Source organism: Gymnodraco acuticeps, unplaced genomic scaffold (assembly GCF_902827175.1).
Source record: "Gymnodraco acuticeps unplaced genomic scaffold, fGymAcu1.1, whole genome shotgun sequence".
Lineage (NCBI taxonomy): Eukaryota > Metazoa > Chordata > Actinopteri > Perciformes > Bathydraconidae > Gymnodraco > Gymnodraco acuticeps.
The window spans coordinates 457,089-476,501 of record NW_022992275.1 but is presented as its reverse complement, the minus strand read 5'-3'; the positions used below and the strand labels follow the sequence as shown (position 1 = coordinate 476,501).

Here is a 19,413-nt window from a genome sequence, read left to right as displayed (position 1 = left end):
AAGTGACCTCGTCTAGGGTTGGTTTATGGCACTACTGTATGTTATGGTTTGGCTTTCAATTTGAAACAACGTTTGAACTCTGTTTAATACTGTATATAACCCACACTGTGACAGTGGTAATCTTTCAATCTTAAAAAGGTGAACACCATGTCTAAAAAAAATGCAAGAATCAGTAGGCCAGATGCATTTGTCCAATTTTTCAAGGTTTGCCATAAATCACTGTACTACAGTACAGTTTGCTAATATATTCTTAATTTTGAAGGACATCTACATCAGATGAACACTTTTCTGAACATGTTACATTTCTTGCATCTTTCTGTAGCTAGTGAGTTGACCCTTAGGGCAAAGTTCAGCATCTATACATTTTGAGAGAGCAAACACTTGGCCCTCTGTTGGAATTACACTTACAGCAGTATCAGACCAGTCTCCTGCAACATCAACATGTTTAATCCCATGAACCCTAATATTTTACAGTTATATAATAGTTTGAAGATATTTTCGGTATTTTAGCAGTTTAATTCCACAGATTATTTTTTTGTTAATATGTCACAATGTCAACGTCAAATGTCTCTTAAGTTTTGAAGTTGGTTTTGCGATGTTGATTCATGATGCTTTTTCTAAAGCATCAGACTTTAGCAGTGTGCCCACCTTGGTTACAATAAAGTTGACTCTTTCCTTAGATATACTTGAATTAACTGTGGGAGGATTATCTTAGTCTGCAGGAAGTGGTCTGTCCTGTTAATCATTATTCTTAACATCTTTACTATTGGCTCCCAGTTTAACCAGTCACAAATTGACCAGAAGGTCTCGTCACACAAAATAGCACCTGTGAGTTTCTCACAGTCAAACTGTCCCTCTTACCTCCCACTTCAAATATATACTGAAGGACATGTGGGTTTGTCTATAGTCAATGGCAAATACATCTGGAATTAGAATTTGGAGATCTACGAAAAACTGAACCTACATGACAAACATTTGTTCACTGTCCAGTGTATTGTAATTGAATAGCTCATTGTTAGCTGAAAATGAGTTTGAAAGGCATTGGCTTTCTCTTCCAGTGTTACCTGGTGTTGGCAGCCGCCATGTATTTTGATCTCGGAGAGCAGGAGCAAAAGTGCATCATCGAGGAGATTCCTGAAGACATGCTCGTCACCGGTGAGTCCTGGAGAGGGAATATTCCTCCTGAGTGTCGTTTACAATCAAATACAGGGAATCAATGTGGAATAAGGTTTGGAAAACTGTATGTTGAATTGCCACGTGACACAGTTCAATCACAAATTCATGTTATGTGTACCTCCATGATGGTGTGTCTCTTATTTCAGCAAGTGTAAAAGCCATTTGTGTAGTAAAGTGGAGTCTTTGTAAAAACTGATTTATCTGTTAAACATAAAATTACCAGGAAAATCTTAGTATTTTTATTTATCGTAAACGTAACTAATTGTACTAAAAAGAGGAAAAAGTACTAACAATCAGTCCTACAGTGAGAGACATAAAAGTAATAGTTACACATTCAATCATTTTTTTGTAAATCAAATATAAATGTAACTTGTATTCCCTCTCCATGCTTAACATAAGCATCGCAAAATCAAAAACATAGAGGACAAGGTCATAATTACGTTTTTGAGGCTACTGTGTGTGATTGTGAACTTAAATGCACTCATGTAGACTGTGTTTTACCTTCAGGGTATTTCTTGTTGGAGCCGTGGGAGATGAATGCCCTCTCCCACTCCCCTCACCCTCGGCGTCACTGTGACAGTCAGAGACCCAAACCATGAGGTACTGCACTCACAGGAGAAAGGAATCACCAAGTCAAACATTCGCTGTGATGGTTCATTAACACATGTGCCTATAACTGGTTTCCCCTTTCAGAGCAAACCCAAACAAGAATAAAATATGAGTCACTAACATACACACACACAACTATAATTCATCTTGTTGACAGTGTAGAAAGAAGTATTCATATAATTTACTTAGTAATGTATACCAAACTGTAAAAGTCCTGCAAATCTTATTAAGAACAAGACTTCAAATTCACCTGTTTATTTTCCACTGCAGATTTTTGCTCACTCACGTGGAAAAAATAAAATAAATCTTTACTTTCATTTCTGATTCAGCTTTTTGGAAATGTTTGAAATGAGAATAAATCCCATGTTCATTTTGTCAATGCACAGCTAAAGAAATGTTGGCCTAACAGTGTCTCTCCGGCTCTCTAGGTTCTGATGTCAAAACGCTATGGTAAATTTTCTAAATTCACCTTCACATCGCACGCCTCTGGTCAGCACTACCTTTGCTTCCAGACCAACTCCACAAAGTTTTCTGTATTTGCTGGAGAAAGACTGGTGAGACCTGTGGACACAAACAGAAAATGAATTATTAAACAATGGGGAGAAAAGCAACAAAACATATTGTAATATTATTATATTGAACAATAACCCATTTTCCTTCATCATGCTGAGCAGAAGCTACATTTGGACGTTCAGATGGGAGAGCACTCGATAGACCCCGTCCCTGACAAGACCAAAGACAACATGAAGAATCTGGAGAACAGCCTCCGACACCTCGTAGATCAGATGATATTCATCACCAGGCAGCAGGAGTACCAGAGGGTATAAACACATTTTACTGTGCAAATTAAAAAAATGTTTCTGGAAAAGAGTGTTTTATATAATGTTCTCCCTCTCAGGAGAAAGAGGAGGTGTTTCGTCAGATTGGTGAGAACACCAACAGCAAAGTGCTGTGGTGGGCCATGGTGCAGACCTCTGTGCTGCTGACGGTTGGTTTCTGGCAGATGAAACGACTCAAAGATTTCTTCATCGCCAAGAAGCTCGTCTGATGATGACCTCTGACTGCAAAAACCTTCAAGTGTATAGGGTGCATACTGAATGCCTATTACACAAACACTCTTCTCTTTCTGCCAATTGCTGATATTTAGGATTCAAAACTATGTATGGCAAGAATAATTAAAGTGTAAAGATGTTGGACAGTCAAATAAAATCCACCAACACTCATTTGAATGTCGTTAAATTAAGTACAAATTATTGTTTTGTCTCATTCTGTTCATCAACTCTGTCACCCTTAAAACTGGATTACATTAGGCAAGAGTTTACTGTATACTGTTTGGGGGTTCAAACCAATACAACTGTTTGTATATATATATATATATATATATATATATATATATATTGAAATATTAAGCTAATTGAGAAAAGTTTTCAAGTAGTTTCAACACTTCATCTAACCGAGATTAAGCTAGTATCACTGTATAGGCCTATTGGTATATGGATATGTGCATTAGCTAGCTAGTTACGTTGTATAACTAAAGAATATTAGATTATTCCGTTTTTATCATTATCATTAATAATAAACGTTTTTTGACCCTGTAATTCGTTAATATGGTGCACATTTTGGAAAGTAGGCCTACTGAGTAAAATAGTAGTGCATATCTATCATATAATCACATGCATGTATGTTAAAATTAAGTGTCAACTCAATGTTGTGCAGTAAAAGTACAAAATATCCCTTTGAAATCTAGTGTAGAAGTACAAAGTAGCAGAAAATACCCCAGAATTATACTTAATTAATTATATAACTGAGTGAATATTCTCTCAGTTACATTCTAATTAAATATTTAGAACTGAACAAAAATTATGAGTTTATGTTGGATATGTTTACATTGAATATTTAGGCACAAATGCAATAAACATAACCTTTAGTGAATGACTTACCTTATGTTTAAATATTAAGTCAGTTGTGAAAACGTTTTATAAAATGTTTCAATACTTCGTCTAACCGAGATTAAGCTAGAATGTCGTCATTATCTAGCTAGTTAATTTATAGCATTAGCCTAGAGATGATAACACGTTATTATTCGTGGTTAGTTAGCGTAAAAACTGACGTTAGGTGCCAGTTGTTAACGTTAAATAAGTAAATATTTGATATAGCTAAACTGACAATCATTACAGATCGTTAGTCAACAGACACGTTTCTGTACTGTAGAACATTTTTTAAAAGCAGCTCATGACGTCACTCTTTAGAACGTTGATCAGTTATTTATGCTAGCTAGCTAACGATATTAGCATTTAGCTTCATTTGCAGCGGGGTATCGTCGGTAAGGTAATTAATTTACATGTACATGCGTTACTCTAAAAACGTTTTACAAAGTTGTCTTGAACATACACGAAAGCCAGAACACATTTTAAAGTAGTAATTGGAGCTTTGAGCTTCACCTCGCAAAATTAGCTAATGCTATGTAAACACACTAATGACTAACATAAATGACTTAACAAGATGAGTCAGCTTAATTAAACGCTAACCTCATTTTATTTTTTTGTTGCAGGTTTTCAAATGTCTTACTGGACCTGCTGCAACTCCTGCTTCCTTTGCCCCAGTGCTGACAGAAAACTGGCTGTCACCTCCTGTGGACATATCATCTGCAATGTCTGTCATCAGAAAGGTAGAAAACAACTTAACGATACTAACTTTACGACAGTCAAAACAATCGCTGACGGGGAAGTTTAGCTTCACTTCAGTTGTACCAGACAGGATAAAGTGATCAAACAGGGACATCTGTTGGAATCTATGGGATATTGCATAGCTGAAGACTGAGTTTTACACCATGTGTATTCAAGATTGGAGCTGAACTATTTAACATTTGAGCGGATAGGAGACAAACGAGTCCCCCAGTAAATAAACTCTTCCTTAGAAATACAAATGTGATGCCAAAGTTGGTTTGATAATAATCTGCTCTATTGTTATCAAGCAGCAGATGAAAGGAAATATTTGATCTAGTGAAGCTCTTTGTTAAGGGTATAATTACACAATTTGACATTGAAAAGAGGATAAGGGCATGGAAGTATTACTCAACTGGCCTACCTAGTGTCAGCCCCCTGGCTTTCACTTACAAATGTTACTTAAAGACACATGTATCAATCAGGAATAGACTCATAAGTGACATAGTACGACTGCAAGAGACTAAAAATGACTAAAAATAGACCAAAACAACAGCTAAGGGACACAAAACAATTGCATAATACTCTAAATGACCACAAAGACACATACAATGACCACAATTAAAACACTGTATGACTACAAAGAGACACAAAACAACAATACGTCCACTCAAAATGACCACAGAGGGACGAAGGAACACAGATGCGTAACATAATCTGACCATGGGTGCTTCTCGTCATATCCTCAAAAGAAGTAAGAGGTAAATTACACCAATCATCATTGGATATTGGATTTCTTGAAGTAATCTCCTGGAAGTCTCTCAGTCCCACTTTAGGAAAGCCGATCATATTCACAAGCCATGGGTCTGTTCCCGATGGGTGTAATCTAAGTCAAACTGTCAAGAGTTTGATTATATTTGAATTCGCTCTGGCTTCCAGGGTTAAACCCAGGGGTTACACTTAATTAGTTTTGGGTCTCAGGGGTAAGCACTTTGAGAGCCCCTTTTTGTTCAGTTCCTAAATTAGATTTAGAGAATCCTCTATTTACTATAAGCGTAGAAAGGATATGCATTTTGTATTGTTGTCCATCTTTAATTGAAACCTTTCTTTCAGGAAAACCAGGCATGTGTTTAATATGCAACGCCAAATGCCAAGTATCACCTCTCACCGACAAAGTAAGCATATTTATTCCCATTGAATCCTTTATGTGACTATCTGAGTGGGATAAAAGCACACTAATATCAGACTGATATAATTATATTACATTCTATTTTTGTTACATTCCTTTGAAATGTCTTTGTTTCAGAGCAGCTCAGAAGTGAAGGCCCTGTTCACCGACATCAACGTTGTGGCAACAAAAAACTTCACAGAAATCAGCAAAGTTTGGTCATTTTCGATCTTATCATCAAATATAAAAATCTTGTTAATTGTTGTTATATCAATTCGGGATGAAAGTCTGTCAGTTGGAGTTAATATGTGATATTTGTATTTGTACATGATCTATCAGTATAGAAATAACAGTGACGTTATTTCCCTTTTCTCAGGTTTTAATGTTCCAGGCAAAACACCAAAAGAGACTGTTGTCTTACTACCAGCAGAGGGTGAGAGACATCTGTTCCTGCTGTGCGTGTGTGTGTGTGTGTGTGTGTTTAATTTTGTTCATCTGGCATGTAATGGACTATGTTGTCTAATAATTGTGAAATGTCTGCTTTTTGACATAATATTTTTTTCATTGTTTGTTACCATGTAGAAAGTTTGATTTAATTGATTTCCTGTTCTATTCGCTGCCCACTAAATGTAATACTATAGTAATAATTAACACCGTTTATATTACAAGATAGTCACCAAAGATGCCCTACTGTGTCCCCATCCAATTGATCAATTATTACAGGATGAGAAACTAGAGGAGGTACTAGTCAAGATGAAGCAAGAAATGCAGCAGATGGCAAAGTAAGTGGAAGCACAAGTTAATAATGCCTTTTCAAACCTATTTCTCAACTGCAGTAAATACAAAAAGTTGGGTGCCTCTCCTATTTTGTTTGATTTTCTTTCATTTGAAGGAAGCTGAATGACCAGAGCGCCTACATCACTAAGCTGGAACACGCTCTTCGTCATCAGAGGTAAAGCATAGAGGAGATATTCATTTAAAAATCACTTTCATTATTAAACACCAATACGTCATTTTTATTGAAAATTGTTTATGTGTTGCAATTGTATGATTTGTTCAAGATTTGAGCTCTTAAAATGCTATGTGGTGCAGTTTCTCTCTTATTTCACAGCCACAATGCTAATTAGCAGTCTTTTCCACCAATCAAGCCATCTTGAAAAATGCTTTGCTAAAAAGCATCTGGCTAATGTTTCTTTTTAATGTCTTCTTTCACATGTCGCACTGCATCAGAGATGAAATTGCTCATGTAATGAGACTCAATAAGGATCTATTAAGGTAGTGAAACCTGGTTTGGAATTTAACAGCCTGTTTGAGTTTGGCAACACATAAAGTTATGAACAACCAGCTGGCTGTTATTCCTCTCCTCTCACTAGGTGTCACTCCTGGCACATCTACCACAGCGTACAACCATCACCAACACTGAATTAGTTTAAACAGAGAGACTTTGTTTTTGAAAAAGGCCAGAAAATATAGAAAACTAGTAATTAAGTGAAAATGTTGTTAATTGATATGCATCTGAAAACTGTTGTAACAAATGTTATAGCATACATTGTTAGAATGTGCAGCATTGAGTTTTAAAGTACCAGTGCTGGAGCGTATTTATATTTTAAATGTTTATTGTTTTTCTTACTCAGTGCCAAAGTGTCTTCAGTGCCTCAGATGAGCCACAGCTTGCATACTCCACATGGACATAAATCAGGTAAACAACAATCCCATGGTATACAATGGTGTCACTTTTGTTTTCTTGTATTGGTCTTTATGCAAGACATCACCTCTTAGTATGGCACTCTGATGTAAACACCCTGAACTGCCATTTACATTTGAATATATTTGTATCATAATATGCAATCATTATACTGTACCTATGTATCATACCTGTTCATGAGGGGCTGCTTATATTTCTTTCACTCTGCATTGTTGCCGTCTTCAGTGCAGGAATATTAGCTGAAGTTGAAAATAATGAAGATCATTTATTCATAATATACTATATTATATTTCACTTTATTATGACTAATAACTAGAGTCCAAGAAAGGGTGGGAGTCTGACTTGTGTGACTGTTGCTCAGACTGAGAGAAAGGTTTGATATAACTCAATACATTGGAAATAAAAAGCGTTTGAAGTATCATATGAAAGACAAGCAATGTAAATTGGCCCTAATGTTGCTTTTTTTACTTGTGATTATTACTCCAACCAAAGGCTGTAAAAACATTTAAACCATATTTCAGCATTAGGAAAAACAAATTGTTTTTTAAGCCTGACCAATCAAGATTACAAGTAATAAAATGCAGAGTCAAGCAGAATCGGCTTGTGGCTAAAAAAGGCAAATTAGACTAACAATGTCTTTGTGGGCTTATCATTGAAACATCTATTTACATTGTATTCCCTGCATGACCACCAATGTCTCATCACCATTAATAATGTTTTGTGAGTTAATGTTGTTTGTATTGTCTGTCAGTGTCAGTCCTACAGATCCCATATCACTCCCCCATGTCCATCTCTAGACACTCCTCAATGAATACCATGTGAGTATCCTCCCTCCATAACTTTTCACTCTGTATTTAAATATTTATTTTATGTTGATTTCGCACACCTCTCACCTCATCTCAGTCTGTGTTTCTCTGCCTTTCTTTCTCTCTCACCATAAGAGCGCGACAGAGAGAATGGAGGAGGTATTTCACAGTGCAAACAGGCTATATCCTGAGTTCAGCCCCGGTGTCTTATGTTAGCTTTAGCTGCTGTATAGCTGTGCCCTGCCCTGTGGTTATCTACACACACACACACACACACACACACACACCTGAATAAGCTAAGCTTTGTTTGGGTTTAGTCAGGATTCCCTATTGGGTATCCTTCCACACCGTTGACACAGGATTGATTGTCTGCCGGCGTTTAATAGTACAAATGTTTTTTTATTCACTGAGACTTTAGATTCTTCTACTGAGCAAACAGATGATGGACGGCAGATATTAACCCCAGCTGCAGAATTACCGCCATGCCTGAGGGCTCCATTTAGTTTGGAACTTAAAAGTAAATCGATGCTAATATAGCTAAATTAATTTGTAACATAAAATGCTAGGGATATTGATATTCTTGATATTTTTGCTGTTTTTGCTCAAGTTTTCTACAAATATATATACCATGTTTTCAGTCAAATAATCAACTGATTTCAAGAAATTGCTATTGAAATGATGCATTATTATGATTATGCATCGTAAAAACCACTGTAACAACATTGAATTATCTCACTAGTTATTTCTTTTTTAATGATCATCTTACTCTATGTACTCTATGTATTCACAAAAGGTATCTTCGGTAATTATTCTGTATTCTTGTTCTTGAAAATATTTTTCCAAAACGTTAATATCTGTCTTGGGAATAAAACTATACATGTCGGGGTTAAAGAGACGTTGTTATTGAAAAGAAGTTGAAGCAGTGGTCAGCCCACTGAACCCAACAGGACTAATGAAGCGTGCTCTCATGTCTCACAGCTCTGAAAACATGGACGTGGATGAAAGGAGTCTGTTCAGGAAAGTAAGTGCTATTATTCTTCCTGTAGTGAGCTTCCATTTTTAATATACAGTGTGTGTAATGTAACATTGATTATCCATATGATACAGCATCTGAACATTTACTCCATGACTCTAGTACAAAAATATTATTTCTTTTGAATAACAGGTAGATACAAAGGTATGATTTGTGAAGTTTCTCTGTGTCTCTGTCTCTCAGCCCAGCACCGTCCCCAGACTGTCGTTAATCAGCCCTCCACAGGACGGGCGAATGGGTAAGTGCTCCGCTGCGCCTCATTAAACTGATTCATGTTGAATTTAGCTCATAACCTTGGATCTGCTTTGGTGATGCCTCTGAAGGCCATAACTCTGTTAGGACATTACACCAGTGCATTCAGGGTTAGTAGTTTGACACCGCTCCTCTCTTAATCCATATACAAGTATACAGACTTTAGTGCTATATAACAAGCATACAACTAAAGGCCTTTTAACCCTTTTGCATTCAGAGGGACATGATCGGCTTTTGAATTGTTAATCATACTTCTGGCTGTGTTAATGCAAAGGCTTATACTTTGTGAAGGTGTGAGTGCATTTTGGAGGTTCAACCTCAGCTCTTATATTTAGAATGTAATAAACCCTGTAGCCTAAATACAGACACTTACAGTAGGACAAAAATGTCCTCATTGAAACACATTTTTTGTTTTCACAGCCATTACAGAATAAAAATACATTCTATTATATCTAGCTTTACCTGGCTTCAAAATTGTAGTTTTCTTTTAACAGATTCAGCCATTTTGTAATGGTTGTGTTATGGGGCTTGTATGGTATTTTGAAGGCATTATGTCATTAGAAATCTTTTTAAAAAATGTTTTGAGAATATTGGTTGGTTATGATCAGGACAAAAAATAAAGATTGATATCAGTAACGTTGAAATATAATATTATAGATGATTTTATTGCAACTTTTATACCATGAGGCACATGGGTAAATAAATCAGACGTTGTGCTACTAGCTACTAAAAGTCCCTTCTCCTCTCTTGAAGTGTGTTTGGTGGTTATGGTCTCAGGGATTCAAGGAATACAGATGTTGGCTGTTGTTATGTTTAGGATTACACCTACTGAGCTACTCTCTTTGATTTTGTAATTTAGTGCCTTAAAGGATTTAACCTCCTTTGTGGCACATAAATTAGAGGACAGCTTTCAAAGCGTTTTGTTAAGTAAATATTGAAATTAAGGAAATCACAATATTTAACCAGCAGCGGCAGATTTATTGGGCAAACAGAAATGAAGAGTTTTCTTATAATTAAATAAAGATGACTCACCATTTATCATAAAGCTCCATGTTAGGCAGGGTTGTGTACATGGTGTAGATGTGAACATTGTGAGAATTGAACAATTGAATTGTTACTTTTAGAATACGATTCACCCATTTATCTTGTCTACTTAGAGGTTTTTCCGGAAGAATAGACATAAAAGCTTAGAATGACACAGAAATAGCTCAGGCCTGTTTTAAATCATTAGGAGGAGTGTATGACCTTTCTTACGGATTAACACTGGATCTCTCTGGTGTTCAGGCACCATCCCTCACAGGTCGTCCAATCAGAGCTTGCCGGCCAACTACTCAGCTTCGTCGGCGACAGTCAGGTGACTCATTTAATTAATTAAAGAAATCAGAATACTGCTCGATAAAATGTACATTATGTATGGATTCTTTTGCTCAATTGTTTCTGTAGCGAAAGAGTGCTATAGCCTATTTGTTTCCTTTTTGCCATTACCATAGACACTGTTTTGGTCCATTTCACAAACAACAAACTACTTACAAGCACACCAAATCTGTGGCTGAATATAGTCCCCAACAACAGATAAACTCTTTAGTCCTTTTACTCACATTTGCTAGTTTTAAGTAATTATTTTTAAAATGGGGAAAGCTGGGAAATGTGGAAAGTTTGGACACAAGCAGTGTTGGTTTTGGTCATATCATAATATTTGATCTCCTCTCCTCTCGCAGTCGTTTTCAGGGAATTCCGATAACGCCAGAAATGTCGTTCGGTCAGAGGTCTGGATGGAAATCTCCAATCTTCAAACCTCTCTCCTCCTTCAGACACTCCATGTCCTCCCTGGTCTGCCCTCCTAGTTATCAGACACACAAATAAACATTCAGGAAGCCTTTAGAGGACAAACACCTGGCCCCTGACATGTAATAAATAAAGGGTATTAATATCACCAAAGAGTCTGTGTGTTGTGTTTTAAATCAAAATGTAATGTATTCAGCTTGTAACGTACTGTACATGAATGACTTCACTCAGATCCTGTGTTAGAGTGATGAAATAAAGAATGATTGCTTTTAAATGAAATATGGTGAACAGTATCTGATGTCATAGGTCAGGTTATCCAGCATGTTGTTTTTGAGGGAACTTCTTACATTAATCCAGGAGCCTTACATTCATTAATTCAACATTACTCTGCACCAGCACCTGTTCAATGTACACAAATAAAACAGAGATTAAGGAAAATCGACTAATCTACTGATTACTAGACTTTACAAGACAAGACTTTGAGAATGACAGACACACTCTGCAGTGACTGAACACCCCTCAGGCAGCGGTGCCGTTTACCACCCTCCACACTCCTGGCTTGCTGCTTGTAACTTCAGTAACTTGACTCGTGATTTCACCCTCCAATCTTGTTACAAAACAGCTGCAAGTGATGGCAAAGCGAAAAAGTGTAACCTTATAGAAACATGAGATCACCTGAAGTCATCGCAGGGGAAAAGCTGATGCAGTGCGTTGGACAGATGTGTTCAGACAGGTCCACTCTCTCTGTCGGCCCGCGTTTCTGCCTCCATTGTCCCCGCCTGTCAGGGCGTTGAATGGCGTCTATTGAAGAGGGCTCAGGTGTGACTGTGTGTGTGTTCTGGGTTTGAACACGCTATATTCAGGCCCTTACCAGCATGTGTGTGTGTGTGTGTGTGTGTGTGTGTGTGTGTGTGTGTGTGTGTGTGTGTGTGTGTGTGTGTGTGTGTGTGTGTGTGGTGTGTGTGTGTGTGTGTGTGTGTGTGTGTGTGTGTGTGTGTGTGTGTGTGTGTGTGTGTGTGTGTGTGTGAAGTTAAAGGGTATTGTACAGAGTCAGTAGGCCTGATCCTCCTGTGCTCCGGTGGGATCTGAGGTCGTTTCCTGTTTTTTAAGGTCCACTTAGAGAGAAATGGCTCCCCGGGGCAGAATAAGCTGTCATGGTGTCACCCTCTGACAGGGAGAAGACTAAATCACAAATAATCTCTACCTTATGCCCCCACACACACACAACACACACACACACACACACACACACACACACACACACACACACACACACACACACACACACACACACACACACACACACACACACACACACACACACACACACACACACCCGCACACACACACACACACACACACACACACACACACACACCCACACAACACACACACACACACACACACACACAGACACAGGGTCATCTCCTGTACTGCACCTCTCGTTTACAGTTATTTTGTGTGTGTCTCTTTTACTTGTCTTTCAAATTAAGGTTATCCTGAGACATTTATTTCTCCCTCTTAATCTCTCTTCTCTCTTTTACTTTTCCCTCTGCACACACACCCTCACACACACCTCTGCATGGCTCCAGGCTGTACAAATGAGCCCTGCCACTTCAGAGAGCTAAAGAAAACTATTCTGATGTCAGTGGTAATTATTCAGCAGCATGTTCCCACAGCTAGTCCACCCCCTCCCTCTATTACTCTATCTCCATGTGTGTGTGTGTGTGTGTGTGTGTGTGTGTGTGTGTGTGTGTGTGTGTGTGTGTGTGTGTGTGTGTGTGTGTGTGTGTGTGTGTGTGTGTGTGTGTGTGTGTGTGTGAAAAAAGAGAGGCTTCTCTCTTAATCTGATCCAGATTTCACACTTTGTCACTCAGTGTTTCACTCCTGTGCTGTTTGGTGCTGTAAATGTAATCCCCTCAAGGCAAGACACGACATGAACTAAATGATTTCACACCGGAGCTATTTGTCTCTGTGAGGTGCAAAGAAAGTGTTCCTGTGAATACTTACGGTGTAAAATCACATTTACTGGTTAACATTTTGGTTGAAAAAAGACCAAAGGAACACTGATGAAGATGTAAAATATACGTGAAAAGCCACCAGGAAAGATTTTAGTTATTTGAATATTCAGAAACGTATTTTACATTTTACTTAATTGTTCTGCACTCTTAGTATCCTTCTTTGAAGGAGTTTGATGATCCAACACAAACCATCTCCACCTCAATCTGGGGTTTAATGAGGTGATCAACATATTCGGGGAAGAAGATATTCTTGCTGCACTCTTTTTGATTATTGTGATATTTTCAACTTTAAAACAAACAAAAATAGATGGGATCATCAGTCCTTGGTATTTGTACTTTGGTTATTTGGGGTAAAACAAAGATTACAAGTATTTGTGTGTCATTACATCGCTGGGATTTTGTATGGATATAATATATCTAATTTTGCAAAAAAGATTATTGCTATCCCTAGTACTAGCTGTTTTATGTTTGGCTGGTTTTATGTAGGAAGGGAAATAACCCCGAAATATCATCTGTTAGCTTTTAATCAAATTCCATCGATCATCTGTCAAACATTTTACAAAATATAGTAATTGAATGCATATCAGTGGAACAGGGTATATTGCCATGATCTATAATAAACTGTTTATGTGTCATCATTACATACGTGATGTGTATTCTCAACCGAAATACCTCCAAATGCACTCATTGAAACTAGCCTGAAAAAAGAAAATTCCTTCCACAGATGGCAGAGTAAAATCATTTATGGAAAATATGGAAGTCAATTGTAGTCACACAGGCTGCACAGACTAGACATCAATTTGATTGGCCTGTAGGTGGCACTATAGCCTATCTGAGCCTTTTTTATATATCATGATAGCTGCAGCATGCATTCCTCTGCTGTGTGTGAAGGCTTTTGGACCACAGCTGCCTCTGATAGGGATCAACAGGATGAGGAAGGGACACTGAGGAGGTCACACACACACACACGCACACGCACACACACACCTAATCACATCTGCTGCTTTTGAAGAGGGTGCAAAGGATGACATCGAGGAATCGTTGAGCGCACGGGGCAGGAAAGGTTTGTTGCATTTCAGCGGAAGAAAGCTGAATAGGGGCGGTTTATGAGTCAAAGAGAAACAGGTGAGGATGGGTGACCTGGACCACTCGTATTCTCATCAATACACACACACACCTACACACACCTACACACACACACAGGCATCCCACATGTGAAGGCAGGCTGCTGCCTTTGAAGGGGCCCGGCCTCCTCCAACTGTCCCATGCATGCTTGTGTGATGTCAGCAGGACGGTGGAAAGAATCCTTTCCTGTCTCACACACACACACACACACACACACACACACACACACACACACACACACACACACACACACACACACACACACACACACACACACACACACACACACACACACACACACACACAAACCTCCTTATCACAGGAACATCTCTTCGCACATCAACTTGGTTTGCCCTTTTTACTACTTTGTTGGAACAAATGCACAGACAATTTAGCTTGCATAACACACACTGACTGACTTTCTTCCTCTCCTTTTCTGTCACACACACACACACACACACACACACACACACACACACACACACACACACACACACACTTGGCAGGATGTGCAGGGAGAAAAAGGGAACGAAAGACAACACCGAGATTAGGAGGCTTTTGTCACGGCTCTGTGGCAGACTTTAAAGGCCTTGGCTCTCTTCCCCTCTGCCAGATTTCTTTCTTTTCTCACCCTGTCTGTCCACATCCCTCTCTTTTCACGGAGGGGGGGAGAAAGTAAACATTTGGTAAAGAGAAACGGAGAAAGGGAGGAAGGGTGGAAGGGAGGGATGGCTGGAAGAAGGATGGAAGCCGCCTGTTGCCCTCTTTTAGCCTCTTTTTGTGTTTTTGTTTTCCTAGTTTTTACGGCGGCTTTGTGGCTGTGTGGAGGATGAGTGCAGAGAGGGAGAGGTTTGCAAACAGAACAGCGCTTCAATGCCAGCCAGGTGTCTGTGTTGTTCCCACCTGTGTGTGTGTGTGTGTGTGTGTCTGTGTGATGCATCTGCGCTTTTGTGCGTGCATCCATGTGCAAAGCTCCATGTGTAGCTGTGTGCTCATGTATTACCTAACCATGTCAATACTCAGGTGTATGTGTAGGTATCTTTCAGGTTTGGTTGCGTGTATGTTTTTTCCCCAGGTGTGTGTATTTGTGTGTGTGTGTGAGCCCTTCATGGTCACTGACTCTATTCACCTGAGCCTTCCTTTCACAGTGAAAAGGACGTTGCCGGTAAAAAGCTCTTTGGACAGCTTCTCTTCATCACCAACCACAGCTGCTGTTGACTCAAGCGCCCAGGAATCTCCTCGGCGGGTTAACACCCTTTTAACCAGCCAACCGCGCACCAGCACCCTGAGAGAGGGAGCAAGAGGTCCTGCAAGACCTCAAGGACTACAGGACCAAACATTTGCTCTGGCAATGGACAAGATGTAGTCAAAATGCAGCCATCTTGGTCAGAGGAAGTGGGGCTGCAATAGAGAAAAGCAAACCTTGAACCATCATTTCAATGGCTTACTCACGCAAGGTGAAAATATGCTCACTGTCTCACTCACCCAGAATTTTTTTTAATTTACATTATAAGCCTCTTTGGTATCCATGGTTATAAGTGAATGTCATACACTTCACATTATTTCTGATAAATGCAGTAAAACTGATTATAGGTTTTGTCTCTCAACAAAATGTAATTGCTGAAACAGATAGGCATTGTAAAACCTTTCTTTAACATTGCTACTTGACAACTAGTCATGTTGACAGAAGGTTTATGTCAAAAGAAAAAGAAAACAGTGATTGTAACCCAACAAAGGACTCATCCTTCGTCTCAGCGCCTCTGGAATGTCTTCACACTCCTCTGCACAAAGTGGAACAAACTGAAACACAAAGACCTGCCAAAGGTTTCATTCAACAAGAGTTTCAGTTGTAATGTACAGCAATGACAAAGACTATATCCTGTTGTGTTGTTGTGAGCGTTCCTGTACACAAATGATTTACAGGAAGCTTTTTAATTCTTTGACCTGAAGCCTCTCTCTGCAGAGCAACAACAATAGACACTTCTCTCTATTCAGCCGATAATATTAAACAGATTCAACTGAACGATCGCAGCCTAATGACTTGAACAAATGAAATGTAAATAACTTTTTTTAAGTAAAAGAATGTTAATATAAATCTGGATTTGAGACACTTTACACAATAATAATACATTTTTTAGATACAACAGAAAATGTGCAGTCACGATAAGTAGTGTAGGCATTCATTGAGCAGCTTGTCCCATTTTGGAAAATACTTTTTAAACAAACAACACAATATGAAATTACATATATTACAAATTTGACATTTGTGTCAGTGATCTTTACAGTGCATACAGAATACGACACCCTCCGTCCTTAGACCCTGGTTTTAGTAAACTCTCAAAGAACCCCCACACATACTCATTATATTCAGATCAAACTGTGGTATGAACAACAACGACTTGGTTTCTAATTTATTTGGATGGTCACTTGAGACTTGAAATCCCTAAATGTTTGACATTTAGGTGTTTTGTGTAACACGACCCTTGGTATCTGGCTTGATGATTGTGTCACTTTTAAACCTCATGTCAATAACCTGCTTAAAAAGCTGAGGGTTAGGCTAGGTTTCTTTTTCAGAAACAAGTCCTGTTTCTCGCTTGAGGCCAGGAAAAGGCTAGTCACTGTGACCTTTTTACCTGTGCTGGACTATGGTGATTTGATTTATATGAATGCACCTGCCAATTGCCTGGTCAAATTAGATGCTGCGTATCACAGCGCACTGAGATTTGTGACAAACTGTAAAGCATTAACCCATCACTGTATGCAAGGGCTGGTTTGCTTTCGCTAACTGTACGGAGGCTCAGTCACTGGTAAATCTTTATATACAAAGCCATGTTAGGGAAACTTCCATCTTATATCTGCTCCCAGATCTCACGGCGAATTGTAAGTGGCTACTGCCTGAGATCGAATGCTGTAGTTTTATTAAATGTGCCAACTGCTAGGACTGTTTTAGGGAAGACAGCTTTTAGATGCGCAGCTCCTCTGTCTTGGAACAGTCTGCAAATTAAATGGAAACTGAACAATCTGGTGCCACTAAATTCTTTTAAAGCTCGCTTGGATGCTACTCAATCGGAAGCTACCTGCTCATGTGGATAATTATGTAAATGATGCTGGATGATGTCCTTTTGTTGTTCTATTTATGTTTTTATGTTTCATGTGGAACTACTTGAGCAGGTCTCCCTTGAAAAAGAGATCAATGATCTCAATGGGATTTATCTGTATAAATAAAGGTTTGAAATGAAATGAAATGGCCCGTACCTCGTGTGTTTATTGTTGTGAGACTTTAACTGTATTGTTTTTTTTACTTCTGGGCTTGACCTCTCTTTGAAAATCTTCTAATCTCAACAAAATGTTCACCTGGTTAAACAAAGATTACATACAGAGACACTGCTGCACTGATTTTTCTCTAAGAAGTTAAAGTTATTACAATGTTAGGTTTCTACATATAAAAAAATGATTAAACGTATACAAATTAGATTTTTAGAATCCAAATGTCAAATAAAGACAGTAGTGCTTTCATTAAAATGTCCTTCTCCCTTCCTGTTCTGCACATTTCTTCCCCGCCTCCTTCGACACCTCCTCGCTCTCCGCAGATCTTTTCTCCATTTGCTCTCGTCAGTGTGAGCTCAACACATCTGTCAGCAGCTGCACTCTGTGTCATCCTCCTCCTCCCTGCTCCTCTTCATCTTCTCCTCCTCTGTCCGTCCTCCCCGCAAACTCTCCAAGTCAATCAAATTCACTGGCTGAACATAAAAAAGGATCAGGAAAAGCAGGATATAATCTTTGAGATAAGAGAAGAATGAGAGTCGAGTAAAGGATGAAAAAGTCACATATTTGCCTACAGTATCATTTATCCAGTCAGTTTTTATCTCACTCTTACACATATGTAGAATGCAATATGTCTGTCATAGCTTTGAATCTTATGCTATTTATTTATCACCAGTGAGGCTTACCAGATGTAAAACCAACACATGGAGGATTTGTAAATTCCTCAGTAAGTCATGAGTAACTGTTGACTTTGCAGCAATTTCAATACCGCAGATTCCTGTGAGGGATTTCGCTTTTCCGTACATTTGAAATGTTTCTTTTCTCAAACGTCCTGCAGTTCCTTAACCCCTTACTATATCTTAATCTTTACAATCTTAACAAGTTATTAATCCGATATTGGTCAAAGAAACAAAAATATAATATGAAAAATGTCCAATGTCAGGGATGTCTGATCCAATTTGAAGGAAATCTGGAGAAACAAGAAAGGCAATGGGGCTACATAATATGTCTGGATTTAAGAAAAAGGTTTTTTGTGTTTTTTAATAAAACAGGCTTTTTTTTGGCTTAATCTGTAGCTTGTTAGTTGCGAAAAGCGATGTCCAAAAATATATTAGGCGTATGGCGCAGTGGGTTGTGCGTTGGTGTTCGGATCAGGGGGTCACAGGTTCAAACCCCACTGCAGTCAGCATGTCGTTGTGTCCATGGGCAAGACACTTCACCCCAAATTGCTTCTGTGGGGATTGCCCACAGTATTGAAGTCGCTTTGGATAAAAGCGTCTAACAAGTCATATTAAATACAAAATTAATAATGGCATTGCTACATAAATAATATGTGTTAGCTACCTGCACCACTTACAGAAAATTGCAATAACTTAACTATGGACTTAAAGCCAGTTTGTGAACACATGGTGACTGGTAGGTCTTTACCTTCTAAAATCCACTGCTCCACAGGAAGTCATGTGCTTTATGTTCCTTGCCACACCTACACTTACTTCCTTGGAATAAACAGAGGAAGATCTGAGTGGGCAGCTTAAGCAGCAACAGCCTATTGGAGAGATAGGTGCTCTTCAATATTTCATATTAACAAGTCAAAAGTAAGGATATCTCAGATGATAAATGCCTGTTGCTGAGATCAAATCAAAAGTGGCATTGTATTTCAAATATATCAAATGTACGATTTTTTCACAGTCCAACTGTCTCTAAAAATGCACTGCAACATTTGAGCATAATACATGTTGCTGAAAATCTGAAGAACACCGAGTAAGCTTTTTTATTATCCTATACCTCCACCCTCTCGCAGTGCCC

General features: G+C 38.6%; 2 protein-coding genes and 1 long non-coding RNA gene across 3 annotated transcripts; 2 read left to right on the top strand and 1 right to left on the bottom strand.

The window, feature by feature from the left end:
• Positions 1-242: 242 nt before the first annotated feature.
• On the bottom strand, positions 243-4,444 carry LOC117540573. Its single transcript, XR_004568186.1, has 4 exons — positions 4,314-4,444; positions 2,255-2,346; positions 1,678-1,779; positions 243-1,162 (listed from the first exon to the last, which is right to left on the bottom strand). It is a non-coding gene; the product is annotated as an uncharacterized LOC117540573 (long non-coding RNA).
• On the top strand, positions 872-2,833 carry si:ch211-255i20.3 (transmembrane emp24 domain-containing protein 11). Its single transcript, XM_034207338.1, is given in 6 exon segments — positions 872-1,155; positions 1,684-1,736; positions 1,738-1,776; positions 2,214-2,339; positions 2,460-2,606; positions 2,684-2,833. Coding segments are annotated over 6 exon segments (645 nt in total). The 5' UTR covers positions 872-1,025.
• Positions 4,343-11,302, top strand: LOC117540570 (probable E3 SUMO-protein ligase RNF212). The gene is made up of 12 exons (XM_034207337.1): positions 4,343-4,453; positions 5,562-5,623; positions 5,755-5,829; positions 5,993-6,049; positions 6,340-6,398; positions 6,509-6,568; positions 7,251-7,315; positions 8,079-8,139; positions 9,106-9,148; positions 9,344-9,398; positions 10,697-10,766; positions 11,131-11,302. The coding sequence occupies exons 1-12, from the start codon at positions 4,345-4,347 to the stop codon at positions 11,273-11,275; spliced, it is 861 nt and encodes a 286-aa protein (XP_034063228.1). The 5' UTR covers positions 4,343-4,344; the 3' UTR covers positions 11,276-11,302.
• The last annotated feature ends 8,111 nt before the right edge of the window (positions 11,303-19,413 follow it).